The 23,755-nt window shown below is 50.5% G+C and overlaps 1 protein-coding gene across 6 annotated transcripts in view; it reads left to right on the plus strand.

The window, feature by feature from the left end:
• Positions 1-6,818: 6,818 nt before the first annotated feature.
• DAPK2 (death associated protein kinase 2) overlaps positions 6,819-23,755 on the plus strand; it is a 116,650-nt gene continuing 99,713 nt past the window's right edge. For 2 of the 6 annotated variants that reach the window (XM_054716161.1, XM_028141961.2), the window contains exon 1: positions 12,742-12,839. In XM_054716161.1, the coding sequence (XP_054572136.1) occupies positions 12,748-12,839 (92 nt within the window). In that variant the 5' untranslated portion in view covers positions 12,742-12,747. Of the gene's footprint in view, positions 6,876-6,937; positions 7,191-7,242; positions 7,425-11,972; positions 12,052-12,741; positions 12,840-23,755 lie in introns of those variants that run through there. The other 4 variants (XM_054716158.1, XM_008139142.3, XM_054716159.1 and 1 more) reach the window with 4 other exon arrangements.

Consider the following 23,755-nt stretch of genomic DNA (forward strand, 5'->3'; position numbering starts at 1 on the left):
TCAGTTATTTTTTTTAAAAAAAAGAAGCTGGAACAATCTGTTCAAGATGCCTCCACCATTTCTGATGCCCATTGATAACAGCTTGGCTTTACTGACTTGGGATTCAATACAGAAGTACCTGATTGGCCAAGCCAGTGATCTCACTGATACTGAGGTTGGGGGAAGGAGGATTTTCTCTCTTTGGTTTTTGTGTGGGAGATGGTTTATCACATCCACTTACACCCTAATGCTGCCACCATAATTGTTTCCTCTCAAATAGGAAGGGGACATTGGAAAGCCGACAGTCAAAACACATGGACATGGCCTACACTCTTTGAGTCTCAGTTTTTCATCTCTCTATAAAAATAATAATTATATAAAGGTATTCAACTTGGGGATTAAATGAGATGATAGGAAAACATTTAGTACAGTGTCTGGCTCATGATAGGTTCTCTAAACATGTTTGGTGTGGGTAGAAGAATGAAAATATTCTATGTGGATTGAATGATAGACACCAAGAGTAAGAGGCCAGAAAATCTACTGAAAGGAATGAGCTGAGGGGGTCTGGATAGCAGGTCTGGAAAGGAAGGAGCAGGGCTCAACCCTGTTTGGGGCAGCGGCCACTGTAGACGGTTGCACTTGGCCTTCTATGCCTTTGGTTTCCTGGATGTAGTTGCTCATAACTGGGTCAGGACCTGGGCTTGGCCAAGATGGAGTCAGCATGAATATCAGGGAGGAGGGGGCGGAGCAGTGATCGGAGTGGGCAGGCCAGCGACGCAGAGGTCAGGGATCAGCCAGGGGTGTGGAAGGATCTGACCTGAAGTTTCTCTCCAGAGGAAGATGGGAGGAAATGCTGTCCTACCCATCCTTCCCTTATGGATCCACCAAAGGCCTCTGATGGTCCAACCACATTATCAGCAACGTGTGGAGAGGGATGACAGGAGTCACTTAAAGGGCCCATTAACAAACATAGGGAAGTGAAATCAGCTTCAGCTCAGCAGATGTGATTGTGACATCTTAGAAGAGTTCTCTCCTCTGAGGAGCCTCCCTGCCCGGTCCCCAGTCACTCAGAGACCATCCCTCCTACCTCTGGGCTCCCTTGGGGCTCTGCCCAGCTTCCAGCCTGGCTCCAGAACATGGGATTCTGGGCATTTGTTCCCATGTTATCTCCTCTGCTTGGCTTTGAGTTCACTTCTCTCAGGGCCTGGCCAAGGATGGGGAACAGGAAATGTCTGAAAATTGAATGAGATTGGAATTGAGTTGAGCCTTAGATAAATGAAGGATAAAGAAAGTATTTCAGCGACCGTGGCAGGAACAACATGGCCGAAGAGATATGGCACAAGCGACAAACTGTCTTGAGAGAAGGAAATATCTCTTTTGGAAGAGAAACTGGCATTTACTAGTATACCAATACTCTCTCAAATATTTTGCCTGGTTCTCATATCAGCCCTGAGAGTGAGGTGTGATTATTCCCATTTTTGCAGATGAGGGAACTAAGGCTCAGAGCAGGGAAGTGACTTGCCCAGAAAATGGCTGAAAACAGGAATATAAATAGGCCTATCTGATTCCGAGCTTAGAGAAGTAGCTGGGTGGAATTTGTAGCCCTAACGGTGGGCATAGTTTGGGGACTTTGGGTAAGTACTCAGTGCCTGTGTCTCCAACCTTTGCCCCAAATAGAAGGTGATGGTATATCCCTGGGTCCTGATCCCACAGTGTGACCCCTGTGCTGGCTCAGGTGGGAGTCCAATGCAGGTGGTTTCATACTCCCAGCATGCTCCCCACTATGGTCACTCCCTCCCTCCCCACATCTTCTATTCTCCTGGTCCTCTTCTTTGGAGTTTGAATCAAGCCTCTCCTTCCCCTCAAGCCCTTCATGATGCTTGCTGGAATCACACTTCTGAGCTTGGACCACCCCAAGGAGGTGCCCTTGACTGTTTGCAGAGTGAATGAATGTGACATGTGCCCAGGAATTCCCATCCTCCAGGGCTTCCAGGGAAGGCAAGGCCTCCCATGCTCCAGCCCCTTTCTGTCTCTTAGCCTCCCCTTCCCAGCCCAGCCCTGTTTTAGGGTCGAGACCTTGCTGAGTACAACAGGGCCAGAGGTTGAAGAGGCTGCCTCTGGTGGCAGGAGCCATAGCCTCTTGAGGGAGGAAGCAGGAAAGGCTGCCAGGTCCACTCCCGTGACCCTGCCTGGCTGGGCGTGGGAGAGCAGAGGGCACAGGGCAGAGTGGGCAGGGCTGGGAAGGGCTGAGAGGCCAAGCTACCAGGCCGCCGTTGGGAGGGGAGGCTTCCCGCCTGCCTTCCACCAGGGCGGTGAGCCAGCGGGGAAGGAACCACCTGTGCCCTCTCCTGGCCTGCTCTGATAGCCCAAGAAAAAGTCAGCACCGGATTGTTGTCAAGAAGTCTGTCTTCCAGCCCTAGCTGGTTAGGCTCAGTGGACAGAGCATCAGCCTGCAGACTGAAGGGTCCCAGGTTCGATTCCGGTCAATGGCATGTACCTCAGTTGCAGGCTCGATCCCTGGCCCTAGTCAGGGCGTGCGGGAGGCAACCAATCGGTGTGAGAGATGTTTCTCTCTCTCTCCCGCTCCCTTCCACTTTCTCTAAAAATCAATGGAAAAATATTTGACAAATAGAAAAAGAAATGAAAGGAGATGATGTTGCCATTAAAAAAAAAAAATAGCCTGTCTTCCAGACTTTATTTGACACTTGCTAAGGACCTGCTCTGGGGCATGCTGGGGGGATGGGGTGGTGGGGTACAGAGATGGGTGAGGTCCATTTCCTCCTCCCAGGGAGGTCACACCAGACATTTAAGTAAGAACAAACATAGCTATTACTCATTGGCCAGACACTGACCGAAGTCCTTCACACAACTAATTGAATGTTCACAACAACCTATGAGATAAATGCCCTTCTCAGCTCCGTTTGACCACTGGGGATAATGAGGCACAGGGAGATCACGAAGCTTGCCCTCGATCACACACTAGTGTGCGTGCTGGGAATCCACACTCAGGCACCTGGCATGAGCGTTTCTGCATTTAGCCCACACACTCTGCATCCTTGTGCCCACCCCGGTGCCAGCGGCCCCCGCCGACACATGCAGCATCTTCTTCCTGGCCCTGCCTCCTCGTCAGCAGGTTGTTAGGCTCTGCCAGGCACCCAAGTGTGCTTTAGGGTACCGCCACTTCCACCGAACTTTACTGTCTGCCTCAGTTACACCTTTCCCCGTGGGCTTGTCTTCTCATCCGATGGAAGCTTTAAGCTCCTGTGGCGCGCCTGTCTCAGTCCCGTGGCGCGCCTTGCACAAAGTAGGTGCTCAGAGGTGTTCACAGATGGGCAAGTTGGTGGAGGATGCCTTCACTTCCCCAGGTCTCTGGGACATGAATAAAGTGGTTCTCAACCGGTACCTTGGAATCACCTGGGCAGTTTTAACCACTATTGATGCCCAGACCCCAGAGGTTCTGATGTAATTGGTGTGGGGTGCAGTCTGAGCCTAGGGCTTTTTAAACACTCCTGGGACATTTGTGATGGGCATCCAATAACTCCTGCATTGTCGCTGTTTTAGAATACTTGGACGTTCAGTGGAGGGCAGGCAGTGGAGTGGGGGCGGGGAGCAGAAAGAGCTTGGGCTTTGGAGATGCGTAGACAAGATTCAACTCACAGCTCAGCCACTTACAGGTTGGGTGAGCTTGGACAAGTCAACTCCCTGAAGTCTCACTTACCTCATCTGTAAAAGATGGAAAAATAACATCCATCTTTAAAGCAAAGCCCCTGGTATGGAGATGGCATATGCTAGAAGAAATGTAACATGTGGCAACTATTAAAACTAATTATACATTTCTCCACCAGCATGCGATTACTTGGGGGGTGGGGGGACAATAGAAAACAAGACAGTTTTGGTCCCTTGTGGCATTTACATTCTAGTAATTCAATTTAACAAGCTTTATTGGGTTTAGGATACCAGACACTGTATGGGTACAAAGAGAAGCAAGACATTGTCCTTGCCCTTGAGGAAAAGAGAAGCGGACACCGATCACAACCAACGTCCATTGGGTACAAACCAAGAGTGGTAGTCTTCAGGGGAGAAAGCCATCTACAGGGCAGATCAGAGAAGTTTCCATGGAAGATGTGACCTGAGGAGGCCCTTGAAGGATGGATAGGGTTTTGTGGGACGGGTGAGGGATGGTGTGATAGAAGGGCTTACACAAAGGCATAGGGGCAGATACAGCCAATAGTCCAACTTGGGAAAAGAGCTGGAAATGCATGCACAGGAGGGCAGAAGATGTGCGTGCGTAGTGAGGATACGTGGGTTGGGGCCTTAACTGCCAGGGTTAAGCATCTGGACTCCATTTGGTCAGCTGAGGTAACCACACAGGAACGGGAACAGGTTGCATAATTCTTAGCTCTCTCTCTCTCTTTTAAGTCCTCACCCAGGTATACAATTTTATTTTATTATTTATTTATATTTTTACTGATTTCAGAGGAGAAGGGAGAGGGAGAGAGAGATAGAAACATCAATGATGAGAGAGAATCATTGATCGGCTGCCTCCTGCACTCCCCACACTGGGGATCGAGCCCACAGCCCGGGCATGTGCCCTGACTCCCCACACTGGGAATCAAACAGTGACCTCCTGATTCATAATTCAACGCTTAACCACTGAGCAACACAGGGCCAGGCAATTTTATTGATTTTAGAGAGAAAGGAAGGGGAGGGAGGAAGAGAGAGAGAGAGGAGAAAGAGAGCGGGAGAGAGAGTGAGAGAGAAAGAAATATCAATGTGAGAGAGAACACCAATCAGTTGCCTCCCGTATGCACCCCAACGGGGAATCAAACCTGCAACCTGGGTATGTGCCTGATTAGGAATCGAACCTGTGACCCTACAGGACATGGGATGATGCTCCAACCAACTGAGCCACACTGGCCAGGACAAGTCTTAGCTCTTAATACCTGGACCTTCTCCTGGCTTCATTCTGGAGTAGGTGTCCTTGTTGTCACTACTCTTGGGACCTCCTGTTCTCTGCCCACTGCTGCCTTGGTTCCATGTTCAGTACTCTGTGTCCTGTTGCTGCTCTCAGGTGAGGGTCTGATAAAGCCACTTGACCTTAGGCATAAAATGCATTTCCAGATGGTACCTCTCTAGGCAATTGCATTTGGCAGGGTCAGTGGAAAGAGCACTAAACTGAGAATCTTGAGGAGGCCTGGTTCTAGTCCTAGCTCTGCCTCTCACCAGCCATGTGACCTTGGGCAAATTGCTTCTCTTCTCTGAGCCTGTTTCCACATTTGATAAATGACCAGGCTGGATGGGATGACTGACAATGGCCTTTGCAGTTGCAATGTTCTCTAAGTTGCCAAGTATAAAATCCAAAAAAATGTCTGTTTTGCCTCATGCAAGGGGACACTGTTGCTGCAAATTAGGTATTAAGCATGAGTCTCGGAGGGGAATGGATGGAGAGGCTACATGTAGATGCTACAGCAGTGTCAGCCGTGCCCAGCCTCGGACTCACCATGACTCAGGCACTAGCCATGTGCATGAAGAAGCCGCCGGAATATTCCACCCTCCAACCATTCAAATCTTCTCAGTGGAAGCCCAGATTCTGTGGAGCAGAGTGCTGTACACTGTCTGGATTCCTCACTCTCAGAATTGGTGAGTCTAGGAAGATTGTAGTTTTAGCTGCGAAGGCGGGTGTGGTGTGTTGCACTGGAAATGAGCAGTGAAGGCTCCGTGGATGTCTTCTGCTCGCTGACTTCGGAAGCAGCCACCCCTGGTCTTGGGTCATTACTCCAGGTAGCACGGTGCTCCTGGGAGAGGAAGCTCAGAGCCTGCACTGTCCTGGGTTGTTGTAAAGTTATAAACAAGGAAGCTCCGGAGTCTCTCCCCAGGCTGTCCCAGACTCTGAGGTATGGGTCAGCTGGAAGGCGGGCCATCTGTACTTGTCAACACCTCAGTGTGGGAAAGGCTAAAGGGCGGAGGGGAGGTTGTACTCTGGGAGAGGTCCTGGAGGTGCATCTTACACACTCGGCCTCATTTCAGCCTCACAACAGCTCTGTCAGACGCTGTAAGAAGGGGTGTTTCCCCTGCCTTACCGATGAAGGAAAAGCTCGGGTGCCATGCTCAAGACTGTGCGTGGGGGGGGGGGGGGTGGTGGTGGTGGGGGGGCCGGCTTTGACCACAATAGCAGGCAGGACTCTACAATTCAATTAGACTGTGCGGGGGGGTGGGGTGGGGTGGGGGGATGGCAGAGCTGGGCTTTGACCACAATAGCAGGCAGGACTCTACAATTGCCTTGAGAAGCTCCGTGGTGACTTAGGGATGGGAGCTCTGAGAAGGGAACTCCATTTCCTTTAGCTAAACAGCCTCTTGTCTGGAAGGGAGACCACGGAACTTGGTGGAAGTTCTGCTTCTTCTTCCTTCCCCACCGCCCTCATTCCTTTTTTCCTCCTGGGATTTTGAGGGAAGGAAGAGAGGAAGAGCCCTCTCCCAAGTCCTTCCTTAGGGAAGGGGCGATGCTGATGCGGTGGCTACCAAGTAACCATTCCAGGGCTGGGGGCGCAGAGGGCAGGCCGGGCCAGGCGCTCCCAAGCTGGGGAGGTGGTGAGGAGGGGAGCCCCCACCCCGCAGTGAAACGTGCGTGTGAGGTTCCCACAAGCATCTGGGCAGTGTCAGGGCGCACGCTGGTGTCAGGGAGGAAACGGCCTATTCCCTTGTGGGACTTCCTCTCTCACGGTGTGTTTTCTTTGGGAAGGCGCGGGGGGGGGGGGGGTGCGCAAGGAAATACCATTTTCTGAGCGATTGTGCCAGGCTGTGTCACACGTATCAGCCCATTTAAATCACTTTCCAGACAAGGCGCGCAGAGGTTAGCTGACTTGCCCGGGCCGCACAGCACGTGAGCTGCAGAGCGGGTGAGGACGCCTGCAAGGTCTTTGCCAGAGCTCTGGAGGTGACCTCGGGGCCCTGGGCCCTCACCCCTGGGCTGTCCCGAGGGGCTCCCAGCAGGGGGCGCCCCGAGCCCCGTCCTGGGTCACCGGGCGCGCCTCCAGCCGGCGCCTGGGACGGGGCTGGCCGCTCCGCCCCTCGGCTCCTCCGCGGCTGGGCGGGCGGCCGGAGGGCGCCGGGAGCGCGAGGAGCAGAGCGGAGCCCAGCGCCACGCACCCCGCCGCGCCCCCGTGCCCGCCGCGCCCCCTGCCCACCGCGCCCGCCGCCAGCAGCCTTCCGCCGTGAGTAGCGCCCGTGCGGGCTCGACGGGCAGGACGGGGCGCACGCCCGACCGCAGCGGTGCCCGGGGCTGGGGCTGGCGGGGGAGCAAATTGCCCGGGGCACGCACTCTCGTGTTCTCCAAGCCCGCAGCCCGGGTTCCTGACGCCGCCCGCGGGTCTGGCCGGCCGTGGCCTTGGGCGCTGTGGCCTCGCTGGACCTGCCCGCTGCACCCCCAGGGCACACTCCGAAGCCTGGTAGTTTGACCCGGGGGACAAACTACCCTGAATGTGATGATCCCTAATGGCGGGAGTGGGGACGGGGGCAGAGGCCTGGCACCCAGGCAGGAGATGAGAGACAGACTTCCTTCCATTAAGTTAGAGCCCTTTGACGGGGTAGAGTACCCCAGATTTCCGGGGGAAGAGGAGCCAGGTTTTCTCAGCATCCGCCTCCTCGCAGGACTCCTTCTCCCCTCGCTCCCGCAGGTGATGCAGGAGGCTGCTCAGTGCACGGTCAGCCTCCTGTGCGGCAGGATGCAGCTCTGAGCTCTGTCATCAGGACCCCGGCCTGGGGCAGAGCTAGGGTGGGCTCGGGGGCAGCCAGCAGGCTTGTGCAGGCTGGGGTAGAAAGGCATAGAAGGGTGCTGTCAGCAGCTGACCCCGACTCTGGGCCAGGCATTGTGGATGTCTCCTGGCATGTGGCCATGATTAGCATTTCGCTTTAGGAAGGCGAAAATGAGGAGAGGTGAGCATGGAGGCCACACAGGTGAGGTAGGTCAGGAGTGCACACTGGGAGAGGAGGCCAGAGTTGGCTGCCAGAGGCAGGTGGGAAGGTCCCTGTGGGCAGGTAGACTGAGCACAGATCTTTGACACCTTGTCCTCTGGATCCAGTGGTAGTAGTTGGGGGCTGCTGCTCTGGCTTCTGACACTCATTTCCTAACTGTCTCTGTGTAAGGCATTCCTGGAAGAATCCTGGAGATTGAGGGGTGCTGCTGCCTGGCCCCTTCATAAATATTTTCAGAGTCCTGCTCTTCCCAAACCACCCATCTCCCAGGGCGTGTTTTTAGCACCTAAAATGGCCCCACTGATAACAAAATGGCCCCACTGATAATTCAGCCGTTTTGGGAGAGACTTGGGCAGGGGGCACAAGGGGATGTGGATGTGGGTGGTGCATGCTGGTCTGGGGCAAGTTTCCAGTTGGTAGGAATGAAGCCTGAACTGACCCTGAGCATTTCCCTAGGCCCCCCTGTTGTTGGATGTGGGGGTGAACCAGCAGGCTGCCCAGTGGAGCTGGACCTTCATCAGAAAGGGGGAGTTTTCTCACGTCAGCTTAGGCAGGTGGCTCATCTTCTCTGAGCCCCACTTCCTCCTCAGAGATTGGGATGCTCAAAGCCTCAAATGCCTGGAGGGGCTCTATAATGCCAGAGTCCCCCACCCCTGCCCCTCAACCCCAAGCCTCCTCAGAGCCTGAATGTGATGAGTGGGGTGGGAGGTATACAGGGATAATCACTCATGGCCTCTTGCAATGGTCCCATTTCAGTGACTTGCGTGGGTGAAGTGGGGTGAGGGTCTCTGAGAGTTCAGCTGAGTAGCTAGGGCCAGTGGGGAAGAGGCTTGGTAGGGTTGAGAGACTCTCCTATGGGGTGATCCTCCAGCCCTGGATGCCTCCTCCTAGGTCAGTGATGGGCAACCTTTTGAGCTTGGTGTGTCAAACTTCGCCAAAAAACTGAGCATAACTCGGGTAGTGTGTCACTTTGAGGAAAAAATATTTCGCAAATGTTTCATCCTCAGGAGCAGCAAATGTTTTATCCTCGGCATGCGGCCGCCTCAGCGGCCGCGTGTCATCAGAAATGGCTACGCATGTCAGTGTTGACACGCGTGTCATAGGTTTGCCATCACTGTCCTAGGTTGTCCTTCAGAGGCCACTGACTTCCCCAACCCTGGTGCCACCATCAGAGTTGCTGTCAACAGCAGCCCAGGAGGAGCAGCCGGAGTGGGCTGGCTGTGTGGCTTTTAGCACGTCCCTTCTCCTTTCTGGACCTCAGTTTCCTCCTTTTGTAAAACAAGTGGGTTAGACTAGACAGCAGTGGTTTTCAGACCCCCCAGCCCCCATGAATTCTTTCACAGAACCCAAACATCTAATATGAAGTGGAACTGCTCTGGGTCCCCTCCTCACACTGCTGGCTCCTGAAGCAGAGTCTAAAAATCCCCCAGATGACCTTTGAGGCCCCTTTCTGTGAGGTTCTAGGAAATCTGTATTAACCTTCAGAAGTATTGCCTAGTGCCGTGGTTGGCAAACTGCAGCTCGTGAGCCACATGCGGCTCTTTGGTCCCTTGAGTGTGGCTCTTCCACAAAATACCACGGCCTGGGCGAGTCTATTTTGAAGAAGTGGCGTTAGAAGAAGTTTAAGTTTAAAACATTTGGCTCTCAAAAGAAATGTCAATCGTTGTACTGTTGATATTTGGCTCTGTTGACCAATGAGTTTGCCGACCACTGTCCTAGTGTGAGGGTTGGGGGCAGGAAGGTGAATTCTGGAGATTCCATTAAGAGAAATATGGGCATTAAGAGGGGCCTCATCGCTGAAATGTCTGCAGCTGATGGCCTGTGCCTCTAACCAAAAGTTGTCGCTGTGTCCCTCCCCTCTGCCATGTGGTTTTATCTTGGCAGGCCCAGAAAAGGGCCTGTGCCTCTGGGTCCTAATTTGTGACTTTAATTCCACCTCAGAGTTTCTCCCTTTTAGTTTCATGTTTCTAAACTAAAATGCAAATTCATCTTGGGGACAGATGTGAGGAAAGAGCTTTTGGCTGTTATCAGCTGTTTTTGCCTGATGAGGTATCATCCTTTATGGGGCGCCTGCTGTATACCAGCTACTACAAGGGGACAGAGGTGAGAATGTCTCAACCTCTGCCCTCCTGGGGCTCCAAGATCATAGGCAGGAGGGACCATCCAAACGCTACTTAAAAGATTTTACATATGTTATCTCAGCTGCCCCATAAGGTAGATATTAGACTCACTTTTTAACTATGTAAAACTGTGTACAAAATAAGTATATATCATACAAACCCATGGAACCACCACCCAGATCAGGGAGCAGCATTGCCTGCACCCAGAACCCCCCTGTGTTTCCTTCCAGGCACAATCGCTCCCCCAGGGACAACCACTGTTCTGACTTCTAGCACCATAGAGTGGTTTTGCCCAAGTGGAATCACACATTATGAAGCCTTTCGTGTCTGGCTTCTTTCATTCAACATTTTGTTTGTGAGTTTCATCCATGTAGTTGCAGATAGCAGTAGTTTATTCTCATTGTTGTTTAGTAATTCCATTGTTTTGGGAGAATGGGAAAGGTCTATTTTGGCTGTAAGATAGGCTACGTGGTGGGGAGGGGGACTAAGGTTGGGAAGGTGAGTTGGGGGCCAAACTGGTGGGCCTTGTTTGCCCTTGGGGTCCCCCTGCCCTCACCCCAGCCATCCAGGATGTGGAGCCCAAGGATGGGGCTTAACCTTTTGCTGGGGAGCTGGGGTTGCTTCAAATCCAGCTCAGCTCCTGATAACAAATGTCCCTGGCCTCGTGCCAATGGCAGATCGTAGCTGTTCCGGGGGCCACTCTCAGGGTATCTGCCAACAGGATTTTTTTGGACTTTTCTGCTTCCATCTAGCTGTGTGAAATTAGTAGCCTCACCTCCCTGCGACCCACCCCTACCCCTGCCCCGCAAGGACCTGACCCAAAAGGTTTATTTGGAAGGATGTTTTCAGCACCAAGAAGATGGTGGGTAGCAGTCCTGCCACCCACTGGGCTTGTCTCAGGAGACTTGCCAGGATGGGTTGGACTCCTGATTCTGGTTGAGCCAAATTTGCCAGGAGGATCCCAGACCTTTCCTCAAGAAAGGAACGGCATTGGTTGTCTTAATGGCTGTGGGAAGCAGAAACACAGACGGTCGTCTGGGATGAGTCTAACTATAACAGTAACAATCATCCTCTTTCTTTTTGCCCAGCAGTTTATGCCCCTATCACAATGGGCCCTTACACAGCTGTGTGAAGTAGGCGAGATCAATGTTATCACCCCTGTTTACGGATGAGGGTGACTGAGGCTCGGAGAGGGTGCCAACTTGCTGTGAGTCACATGGCTGACGTACAACCAGACTAGCCTAGCACGGGCTCCTGGAGCCTGCTCCTTTCCGTATCCCATCCTCGCTGGGCCCTGGCCGAGCACAGAGTGAAGACACAGCAGGAAGGAGGTGTGTGGTGGACCATGAGCGCCCACAGGCAGGAGGTCGGCAGGTGACCTGAGAGAAAGGCCTGGGTGCCGGGCCAGTGCGGTCTGGAGGTCTTCAGGGATGTGTGTGCATCCTGGTAACAGAGCTCTAGTTTGCAGGGGACTAGAAATGGAGAAAAGAGGGTGAAATGCACACACCGCCTGAGCGTTAGAACAGCTCCAGCCACTTGACATTGATGAGACATGCCCTTACGTAATGGGGCCTCCACCCAGCCTGGTGAAAACAGTCTTTTGGGGTTCATGGGGCCCGGGCGTGGTTGGTATCTGATTGGCAGGCAGGAGAAAAGCTGCCAACGCTTAGCCTAAATGAGCTCTGAGAGGCCCGTGATAATGACTCTTGAAAGACACATCCACAGGCAGCCGGTGTTATCTTTGTGACTTGCACACTGTGTCCTGGGCCCTGCCCTTGAGGGTGACGTGTGGCTGTCCCAGGAATGGGTGAGCTCCTTGGCGCGGGGGACCCCAGGGCAAGGTGCAGGCAGTCTCTCCTGGGGGAGCGGTCAGCACTCTCTCGGCGCAGAGCTGCCCTGGCTCTCAGTGCGGCGCCCTGGGCAGCAGAGCTAGCTCCATTCGACAGATGAGGAAACTGAAGCTCCTCGGACAAGAGATGAGGTCACAGAGCTAGCTGTGGGCAAAACCGGAACCAGCACCTCAGCCTCCCGGCTCCGGATGCCTGTTGTTATTTGTCTCAGCACTCCCGCCCATCTTTCCCTCGGGGTGATGAGTGAGAGAGCTTACAATCAGTTCAGACTCGCTTTCAGGTGGCGCAGCCCGGAGAGAGCTGAGGTCATGAAAATCCCCTACCTTTTGACTGCTTTTACAGTTTATGAGATAATGTCATGATTTGCTGTTGGTTTTTACAGTGTTAGCCCCTCTTACAGACAGGGAAGCTAAGTCTCCCACAGTTTAAATGACTTATCCAGTCAAAACTAGGACTGGAACCCAGATCTTCTGACTCAAGAAACGAGTGCTCTTTCTCCTGCCTCGCGGCTGCCTCCTTCCCCAGCGGACCTGAATTTCCTGAGAACAAGTCGCTGAAGTTGGCATGGTTCTGTTGCTCTGAACTTGTTGAGAGCAGAGCTGAATAAGTGAGGACTCTTTTTCTATCTTCCGAGCAAATATGAGTTCCTCTAAATCAAATCAGAACCATGCCGCGTGGGTCACAAGTGCTAGAGCAGGGCAGTTCTTGAACGAGGACTGTGGATTATTGTGAAATTATCAGCTCCCTTGGGGCTGATTACTTTCAGGCTCAGACTCTTAGGCTTGTGCCAATTTACACACCTGTCCTAATCTCACTTTCAGGGCTGTATGCTCCAGGCCTCAATGAGGAGCCCAAACATGGAGGCCTTCAAGCAGCAGAAGGTGGAGGACTGTTACGACATCGGAGAGGAGCTGGGGAGGTAAGAGGCCGGGAGAGGCGGAGGGGATGCCGGAGGGAGGCAAGGATACGCTGCTCTCGGTGCACTTGTCAGTGGATCTTGTCACAGAACTCGTGGGAAGCTTTAAAAACAATCCTGAAGTTTATTTATTTAATTTTTATTTAATTTATTGGGGGGTGATATTAATAAAAGTAATAACTTTCAGGTGTACAATGTTATAAAACATCATCTGTATATTGTAGTGTGTATTCACCACCCAATGTCTATGAGGGTTTTTTTGTTTTTTGTTTTGTTTTGTTTGTTTAATTCCTTCACCGTTTTTTATTCAGCCCCAACCCCCCTCCCCTCTGACAGCTGTCAGTAATCCTGAGGTTTATTCATCTTTATGGGAGGCTCTGCAAATAATCATCTCTCTGAAAATAAAGACACGGGTAGAAGGGGCTAGAATTGTTGAGCTCTGTGTTTTCAGTATATTCTGGCTGAGAGTTATGGTGAATCCAAACGATTCTTGGTTTATCTGTTACTGTTCTCACGAAGCCCTCCTCAGACTTTGGACTGAGACCTGACCTGTGGTTTTCTTCTCTGAGTCCCACTTGACATTCTCCGAGGCTCCCAGGATTTTGTTTCATAAGCTCAGAGCCTGATTGGGAGGTGAAGTAATCCTCCTGAAAGTGGATTTGCATTGAGTAACAAGCCACAGGAACATAGCCATGAAGGTTCGGAGGATCTGAGTTACTGGGTGTCTTTTCAGGTTTGCTAAACACGGAACACAACCAGAGCTAACCTCTGAGACCTGAAAGTAGTCCCTATTTGGAGAGAGATGAAGATTTTCCCAAAGCTCTCTTCTTGCTTCGTTTCTAACAGATGCTACTATTTAGACGGTGTTTTAGTGATTATAGAACAGTAGTCCTGAAGTTTCATTCTCACAACAGTGCATGAGATGGGAAATTAAATATATATGTATATATGTATATATTTAAAAAATATTTTTATTGATTTCAGAGAGGAAGGGAGAGGGAGAGAGAGATAGAAACATCAATGATGAAAGAGCATCATTGATCGGCTGCCTCCTGCATGTCTCCCACTGGGGATTGAGCCCACAACCCGGGCATGTGTCCTGACTGGGAATCGAACCTCCTGGTTCATAGGTCAATGCTCAACCACTGAGCCATGCTGGTCGGAAGAAATGGGAATTGTTTTACTTTTGTTTTCCAGATGAGGAAACTGTGGTCTCAAGCGCTTAAGCAAGTTGCCCAAAGTTGTTCAGCCAGCAAGTGACATAACCAGGTCTGGCCAGCTCAGTTTGTAACTGCACACCTGTTGTGCTCTGTCCTTTGAGCACGGCACTTGCACACTCCCACGTGCTCACCAGTATACCCAACCTCAGCCTTTCACACGCCCAGCAAAGTAAAAACCTGTGGGTTTAGGGCCTCCCTGTATCCAAGAGGCAAAGCAGGAGTCCCTTTCTCTTTATAGAGTTCGTGGGTCAGGACTAATTCTTTACTTACTTTAATTCTGAAAGACAAAACAGAGCCAGACTCTGAGGAGAATGGGAGGTGCAGGTGCTTCAAGTTCAGGCGGTGCTTGTCCTGGGTGACTGGATGGCTGGGTGCATGGGAGCAAGTGCTGCAGAGACCCCAGGAGGGGATGACCTGTCTGCCTTATTTCGGAGACGGGCTGACACAGGCAATCCAGGGCCCGGTGAAAGGTGGGAGGAGGACGGAGGGCCAGAGGCTGAGGGTGGCAGTAGGAGTCTGCCTCTGAAGAGAGGCCAGGCTCTCTGACCTTCGGTTTCTCCTGACCTTGGGGACACCAAGGGTAAAGTGGCATCCTCAGCAGCAGACCCTGCCAGTGGCATTTGATTCAGTGGCCCAACCTTAGCCACATCCTGTGTGTAGCGGTCTGTGCTAAGAGCTGTGGGTACAAAGACAAGGAGGACACAGATAGTCTCTACCTTCCTGGAGCTCCAGCGTGTGTGTGTGTGTGTGTGTGTGTGTGTGTGTGTGTGTGTTGTGGGGGCGGGGAGGGGGCACACACATAACAGGGGTGGCGTTGGATGGGACTGGCACCAGAGCTGGGAACTGAGGAGGGAGACTTTGAAGAAGGAAGTAGAAGCAGCTTCCTAGGGAATCCATCTGTTATTCCTCCCTAGTCCTGTCTTTTCCCCGCGCACTGTATTGGAGCTATTAGAACTAGAGAGATCTCACGTTTTCTGATCCTTCCCTGTAACAGGGTGTGAAGGCCCCATGTATCTCGCAGCCTGGGGAGCCTTCAGGGACCCCACCTACTTTTCTAAAGTGCTAACCAGACCTGGAGTGGGTGAGAGGCAGTAGAGGCCTTTGGAATGGCTTGACATGCTAGGATTTGTGGTCTAGAGGTCAGATGAGCTGGAAGGCCATTAGAGGTCCTTTCTAAGAGGCCCTCCATCTGACAGTGGAGGGAACTGAGGCTCAGAGAGGGAAAGGTCTTGCCTGAGGCCATGAACAAGCTGGAAATAGAACTGCCTCCAGATGACTGCTCAGCTTCTGAAGGGACAGGCCTACCTTTCTCTCCTCCCCTTAACATACTATTAAGGACCTGCTGTGTACCAGGCACTGCCCAATGTAGGGGTACACAAGCAGGAATATTCCTGTCCTCTTGCAGCTTATGCTCCATTGGTGGAGAAAAGCACTAAACAAGTGAATAAGGGCACAGATACATCATTTTAGCATGTGGAAAGGGCTATGAAGGAGAGAGCGGGTGCCCTAAGAGAGACTAGGGGATGCAGGTTTAGACTGAGGGTCAGGGAAGGCTGCTCTGAGCAAGAGCCTGTTAACTGGAGAACTGAGGGGTTAATAAGCAGGTAGAGGCAACAGCATGGACATAGGCCCAGAGATGGGGAAGAGCCTGGGGCCTGAGCTACTGACAAGAGGCCAGTGTGGCCTCAGAATGAGAGCTGGGGGCAAGCGGTGCTAGATGAGGTTGGAGACATAGGTGGGGCCTGATGCAGCCAGCAAGCTCCCTGTCAACACAGAATGGTGGAGAGGTTTGGCCTTAGGGGCATACAGATTGCAAACTTAGGACAACTTACTCAACCTCTCTGGGCCTCAGTTTTCTTACCTGTGTGATGGGAATGATAACAGTACCGACCTCACAGTTGTGGGGATTAAACGAGATGCTTGAGTCTATGGTGTTCCTCACAGAGCCGAGCACAGGGTACATGTTCAGTGAACAAGAGCTTCTGGCCTTTGAAGTAAATTTGAGGCATCAAGGTCCTGCCTCCCACCTCTCCCTAGGAGGAAGGGGTAGGACTCTGCAGGAAAACAGCACGTGGAGGGGGCCGTCATTCTTATTTTGGAGAGAGCTGTGTGTACGCCTGCTTCCTGGGCTATCAGTGAGTACCCTGGCCTGCACTCAGGGCTTTCTTGTTTATTTTAGCTCCTCATGAAGTCCTTCCTATGCAACAATGAAAATGAATGACAGTCACTTTTCTTTTTCACCTGTACTGATGGATGAAACTCACATAATGTTGAGTAAAGGAAGCCAGACTCAAAGAGTCCATAGTGTATAATTCCATTTGTGTAAAGTTTGAAACAGGCGAAGTGAATCAGATATGCTAGAAGTCAGATGGTGATTGTTTGGGGGACTAGTGACTGGAAGGGGGCACAAGGGGGACTTGTGGGGCATAAGGATTGTTCTGTTTCTTGATCGGGGTGCCTGTTTCACTGCTGTGTTCGTGTCATGAAAATAGATCAAGCCGTTCATGTTCATGTACATGTACATTTTCCTGTAGGTATGTTATACCTTAGCTAAGACCATGTGTTAACAAGCAAAGAATCTTTTACTTCCCTTCCTGCCCTTGTCTGGTCCCTGAAGCACATGTTTTTGATCCATTCGGAGGCCTTGTTTGTCCTTGTTCTACAAGTAAGAACATCTGTGAGAAACGCTGCAGCATCCAGCTTTGGATGGGGACAGCGTGCCCTGGCTGGAGAGTCCCGAGCTCGGCTGGGACCGCTCCTGACCCTGCACATCTCACCTGATTTCTGGCTCCCTGTGCTGAGGGCAGACACTTGGCTGCACTCACATTTTGGCAGCAGCCTGCTGGGGATGCTGGAGCGGTTGGAGAAATGCTGGCTTGCAGATGCTGGCCTCAACCAGACTGGGTAGCCACCTAGGGCAGAGCAGGGGTATATTAGAGTAGAGCTCATAAAGAAAAAGCCACTCAACCCCTCATTTTATAGACAAGGCTAGGATCGGAGAGAGGAAGTGGCTTGTACAAGGTCACATGGTTAGCCAGTGATAGACCATGTGGGGACTGGAGGTCTGACTCCGAGTCTAGGGCTCTGGCCACACCATAAGGACCCACAGAGCACAAACTTGTTTTTTTCCTTCATTTTGAATGCTTCTGGGGAGTGGGGGAGAATATATGGTAGGGTGGTCATTTCTGTTTGACCTTGAAGGTCAAGGGTCAGAGTCAGGAGGTGAGCATTTTGGAAGGAGTGACATTCCCTAGAGGAAGGGCGCTGGTAGTTAGGTCCCGTGTTGACTACCGCATGCACAAGGACACAAGGTAATCCAGTAAAGACAGCATGCAATAATCAGTGGTTTCTTCTTCCTGTAGTGGTTTCTTTTACTTAGATCAGTGGTCGGCAAACTCATTAATCAACAGAGCCATATATCAACAGTACAACGATTGGAATTTCTTTTGAGAGCCAAATTTTTTAAACTTAAACTTCTTCTAACGCCACTTCTTCAAAATAGACTCGCCCAGGCCGTGGTATTTTGTGGAAGAGCCACACTCAAGGGGCCAAAGAGCCGCATGTGGCTCGCGAGCTGCAGTTTGCCGACCACGGACTTAGATGATCAGACTATTTTATTAACATAAAATTATTCAATGTTACTGTTGAACTGGATCTTGACAAGAATTTAGTCCAAATCTCCATTTTATAGACAAGGAAAGTGAGGCCCAGAGAGGGGAGGTGATTTGTCTAAGGCCACAAAGCAAGCAGAATAGGAGGCGGAATTTAAAGAAGCTTTTCAGCTACATTGTGCTGGTTTAAACAAACAGGAAAAACTATCCATATGTACATTCAACTTTTATCCACACTCCCCACCTCTCTCAGGGAGCCTACCTCACTATCACCCCCACATCCTATCATCCCCTCTTCCCTCCCTGGTGAGGACAGCAGCCGTAAGCCCTGCTACTTCCAGGAGGCTCACAAGTGCAAGGCACCCTGCTAGGTACTGACCCTGCGGAATCTCCTTGTGTAGGGGCAGGAGCTTTGGGACAGGGAGGGGTCCGCTGCTCTCAAGCCTCATCCTTCCTGGGAGCTGAGGAATTGTCAGGGGTGGCCATACTAACAGGGCTGTCAGCCAGACCTGAGTCTCTAATGGGGTCCTCTGTCGTTAAGATCATTCACCACACACTCAGCTTAGCCTGGGCAACCTCTTTGTGAGAGAAATAAAAACCTTCAGGAAATGTGTAGAGCTCAGGTTTACTCAGACTGGGTGCTATAGCCCAGTCTAGCCACACAGCACTATAGAACACAACAGTAATAGTGGTTTACCTGTCTCGGTCCTTGCGAAAAGGGTTTTCCAGGGAAAGGCTTTTCTGAAGCAAAGGGACTTTACTATTTCTGTTTAAATGAAAAAAAAATTTTTTTATTACAGAGGTGATGCATGGGAAATGTCATAAAGTTATGATGAGTTAAAGTAGAATTCCCTCTGCTCTCCCTCCACCTCTCACACCCACAGGAAAACTCTGATAATAATGTTCTTCTGCTGCCTGTTAGAACTTTCCTAAGCAAAGCAAGTGCGTAAGTGGACCCAGATGGGACCACACGACCATAAGTCTACAACTTGCTTTTTCACTTAATGAAAAGCACTGAATATCTTTTTACAGCCTTGTATATCGATCTGTGAGACTTATTTTGGATGCAAGTTTTTTTTTTAAATAAAAAATCTAAGAAGACAGTTTAAGCCAATAAGAGATTAGTAGCCTTAGTACAGCAGCTATTTTTATTTCTGTTTTACCTTCTAATCTTTCGACAGCTATTTCTCATGTCCTCACATTCCCCTCCTCTTTTGTGTCTACTTGAGGTACACATATGCTCAGAGTTAACATTCCCCCAAGTGCTAAGCTACCGGGGCAGGTCCGGGAGGCCAAGGAGCAGCGCCCACAGCCCTGGGATTGCCCAGGACTGAGATTAGGCCTATCCTGTCTCACGTTGGCTTGTATTGGGCTGTCAGCTCTTTGAAGCCAGCTTCACATTAGATCTCCTATTTTGAGAATCATTGCAGCACTGAGACGGAGGCCAGAGATCCTCCAAAACTCGCCCCTTCCCTCTGTTCTTGCTGTTCCCTCACTCTTGGAAAAATTAAACGTTTCCTCCAAGGTCCAGATCAAAGGCTGTCTCCCTGGCAAAGCCTCTCATGACCCACCCCACCCTACCCCTGCCCCTTCCGTGGATTTAATTACCTCTTATCCTGGACCCACATCTCTATTAAGTGCTAATGTCATCACATCTCATGTTACACAAAGGGTCCACCTGGTCATCTTCCCCTCAGGACTGAAGGCTTTTCCCTGCATACTTCATCTTTTATCCATCCATTCCCCCTCCCTGCCGCCATAGTGTCCAGCCCAGGCCTTTTATACTAAGTGCTCAGCTCCCACAGATACCCATCAGGTAAGTGCAGAGCTGTCTGGAACCTGCCTTGAGTTCAATCTGAGGCAGATAACATCAGCCAAGCCCCCCAGCTTCCAAAGGTATTGGAGTCCATGAACGTCCAGGATTCCCCACACACATAGTGGGAAACGAAACACAAAGATTACCCCCATTTCCTACATACATTCATTAAAAAATATATTTTTATTGATTTCAGAGAGGAAAGGGAGGGAGATAGAAACATCAATGATGAGAGAGAATCATTGATCGGCTGCCTCCTGCACACCCCCTACTGGGGATTGAGCCCACAACTTGGGCATGTGCCCTGACCAGGAATCAAACCATGACCTCCTGGTTCACAGGTTGATGCTCAACCACTGAGCCGAACCGGCCAGGGCTAGATATACATTCTTGTATTTAATCTTTGTAACACCTTGGGAAGCAGCTATTATTCCCATTTTAGGCATAAAGAAACTCAGTCTCTAAAAGTTGGGGAACAGGGGTACTCTTCTCAAAAGCTAATCAAATAAGAAGATGGAACAGGCCATGAGCTAATGTTCCACACCCCTCCCCCAAACATGTGCTATTCGTTCAGAGGAGGAAGCTCTAACCCTAGGTGGGGCAGCTTTTCACAGGCTAATCCGGGAAATAGCAGGTAACTGCCTCGAAGTAAGGGTTTATACTACCCACTGAGGAGCAGCAGGCCTGGGAGTGGGCAAGAGGGCACGTGCAGAGGGTTGAAGGGATGGGGCCACCAAGAGAACAGGTGACTGCAGAGAGCCCTGGATGACAGAAGCCACGGATGAGGGAGAGAGCCGCTTTTATCAGCCTTTGTTAGGAAAACAAAGCACAAAGCCACTCAGACAAAGTGGCTGCATTGCACACGCTTCAGTCCCAAGCTGGCGCAGAGAGCAAATCCCCTGCCCCAGGGTAGGTCTCATTGAGCTCAGTTTGCTTTATGAGAACTCTAAGAGCTGAAGAGAGGTACTTGTGTGGGGTAATTGAAAGCATTATATGCCTATATGTACTGTGTACACTTGCTTTTCTACTTGTCGCCAGCATGTACATTTTTGTGTTGTATTGTTTTTACACTCAGCATTCTTTTATTTATACCTTTCATATATCCAGAGTCTATGTAAATGAAAACAATTATTGTTTTGAAATAATTTCAAATTTAATAAAAAGGTTTCAGAATAACAGAACTCCCATACACACTTTATCCAGATACCCCAATTTTTAACATTTTGTCACTTCCTGTCTCTCTTCATTCCTCTCCCCAACTCCTTCTCCTCCTCTCCCCCTTTCTCCTTCCCTCCTTCCTACCATCCTTTCTATCTAACTATCTATTTATTAATGTTTCTAAACCATTTGAGAGTCAGTTGTAGACATTTTGCCTTATTATCCCTGAACACTTCATTATGCGTCTCCTAAGGACGTGGTTATTCTCTTTCATAGCCACAGTACAGTTTTAAAATTCAGGACATTTAACTCTGATATCATATTTTTATCTAAGTTCTCATTCTTGTTCCGGTTTTGTCAATTTTCCCATTAGTGCACTTTATAGCTGTTTTTCTCCCGGCAGAACCAGGTCCAGTGCCGATCATCCATTGCATTTCGTTGTTGTATTTCTTTAGGCTCCTGCACTCTGGATGGCTCCTTGGCCCTCCTTTGATTTGCCTGACACTGATATTTAAAAAAATAAAAAATAAAAAAAAAAAAATATATATATATATATATATATATATATATATATATATATATGTATGTATGTATTTCTTTATTGATTTAAGAGAGGAAGGGAGAGAGAGCGAGAGATAGAAACATCAGTGATGAGAGAGAATCATTGATTGGCTGCCTTCTGCACAACCACCACTGGGGATCGAGCCCGAAACCCAGGCTTATGCCCTTGGCCAGAATCGAACCTGGGACCCTTCAGTCCACAGGCCGACGCTCTATCCACTGAGCCAAACCAGCTAGGGCCTGACATTGATATTTTTGAAGAATACCCACTTAAAAAAATATATATATATATATAGTACATATTTTTGTTAACTTCATAATATTCTGCTATATAGACATTCCCAGTTTATTTAACATTCCTCTATTGTTTCTCACTATTAAAAATAAATGTTTCTGTGGACATATTTGTTTAATTTCCTCTCTCTGCATTATTTCTGCTGGGTGTATTCCCAGAGGTGGAATACCAGGTCAAAGGTTATGGCTGATTTGTATCATGGTTAAAACTAGAAATACTGATCCAGTTCACCAGGTCACCAACATGCGCTGATTTCCTTAGGGCTTTGCCAAAAACTCACTGTTTTTATGTATTTCTGGTAGTTCAAGAGTTTTGTAAAGAAACGTTACTGTTTTTGCTGTAGGGAAATGGAAAGTGGTTGACGTTTTCTATGCTTCTCTCTTAATTCCAAAACTTATTCTCTCTGCTATGTTACCTTTTCTAATGGTGTTTACATTTCATTTTCATTTAATTACATTTTCATGGATAATTTGAAGTTCTGATAGCAACACAAGGCAGGCAACGCAAATATAATAATTCCCATTTTATAAAGGATGAAAATAAGGCCCAGAAAACTTAGTGACCCATCAGGACCAGAGACAGAGGTCTTCCCCATAGATGGATGGTTTTGCCTCCTGCCCCCCCAGGTAGAGGAGATCAAGGTTTTTGGGAGACCCCAGAACTCAAGCAAAAGGTTCCACTTCTTCTTCTTTATATATATATATTTTTTTATTGGTTTCAGAGAGGAAGGGAGAGATAGAAACATCAATGATGAGAGAGAATCATTGATCGGCTACCTCCTATACGCCCCACACTGGGGATTGAGCCCGCAACCTGGGCATGTGCCCTTGACCAGAATCAAACTTGGGACCTTTCAGTCCACAGGCTGATGCTCTATCCACTGAGCCAAACCAGCTAGAGCAGATTCCACTTCTTTTTTTTTTTTTTTTTTTTTTTTTTTTTTTTTTAATTTCTTTATTGATTAAGGTGTCACATATTTGTCCTCATCCCCCCATTCCCATCCCACCCCTCTCCCCACGCATGCCCCAATCCCCTGTTGAACTTAACCGTTGGATAGGCTTATATGCATGCATACAGGTCCTTTGGTTGAACTCTCCCCCTCCCCCTCCCTCCCCCTCCCCTCTTCTATCCTCCCTCTGAGGCCCGATAGTCCGATCGATGCCTCCTTGCTTCTGGTTCTGTTCTTGTTCCTCAGTCTATGTTGTTCATCATTTCCTCTAGATGAACGAGATCATATGTCACTAGATATATACTAATAAGAACTGAATGTGAGACGAGCAATAATATTTATGCTGACAGGCAAATGAATCAATCTGTAGTGAGCTTCCCCCTGGACCAACAGTTCTTTTGAGACCCAATTTCGATGTCCAGTAGTTCCTTATGTGTACATGTCAGCACTGACCCCTCAGCTCTGGATGGTGGACAAATGGTGGTAACGGAGGTCCGACTCCCTCTGGTTTGGTCTCGGCCGAACCCAGGGGCACGGCGTCACCCGGACTAAGGGGCACGTGGCCTCACCCATACCCAAGGGGCGCGTGTTCTCACCCGGGCCTGAGACCCAGCCTCACCCGGATGGATCCAGGGGCGCACGGCCTCACCCGGACCCAGGATCTGGCTTCACCCGTACCCAGGGACGCTTGGCCTCTCCCAGACCCAGGGCCACTTGGGCTCACCCGGGCCTAGGTGCACGAGGCCTCACCCAGATCCAGGGACACATGGTCTCACCCGGACCCAGGGACGCTTAGCCTCTCCCAGACCCAGGGGCACGTGGCCTCACCCGGCCCTAGGTGCACGAGGCCTCATCCGGATCCAGGGACACATGGTCTCACCCGGACCCAGGGACGCTTGGCCTCTCCCAGACCCAGGGCCACTTGGGCTCACCCGGGCCTAGGTGCACGAGGCCTCATCCGGATCCAGGGACGCATGGTCTCACCCGGACCCAGGGACGCTTGGCCTCTCCCATACCCAGGGCCACTTGGGCTCACCCGGTCCTAGGTGCACGAGGCCTCACCCGGATCCTGGGACACCTGGTCTCACCCGGACCCAGGGATGCTTGGCCTCTCCCAGACCCAGGGCCACTTGGGCTCACCCGGGCCTAGGTGCACGAGGCCTCACCCGGATCCAGGGACGCAAGGTCTCACCCGGACCCAGGGACGCTTGGCCTCTCCCCGACCCAGGGCCACTTGGGCTCACCCGGGCCTAGGTGCACGAGGCCTCACCCGGATCCAGGGACACACGGTCTCACCCAGACCCAGGAA

The sequence above is a fragment of the Eptesicus fuscus genome, chromosome 5 (genome assembly GCF_027574615.1).
Source record: "Eptesicus fuscus isolate TK198812 chromosome 5, DD_ASM_mEF_20220401, whole genome shotgun sequence".
Classification (NCBI taxonomy): domain Eukaryota; kingdom Metazoa; phylum Chordata; class Mammalia; order Chiroptera; family Vespertilionidae; genus Eptesicus; species Eptesicus fuscus.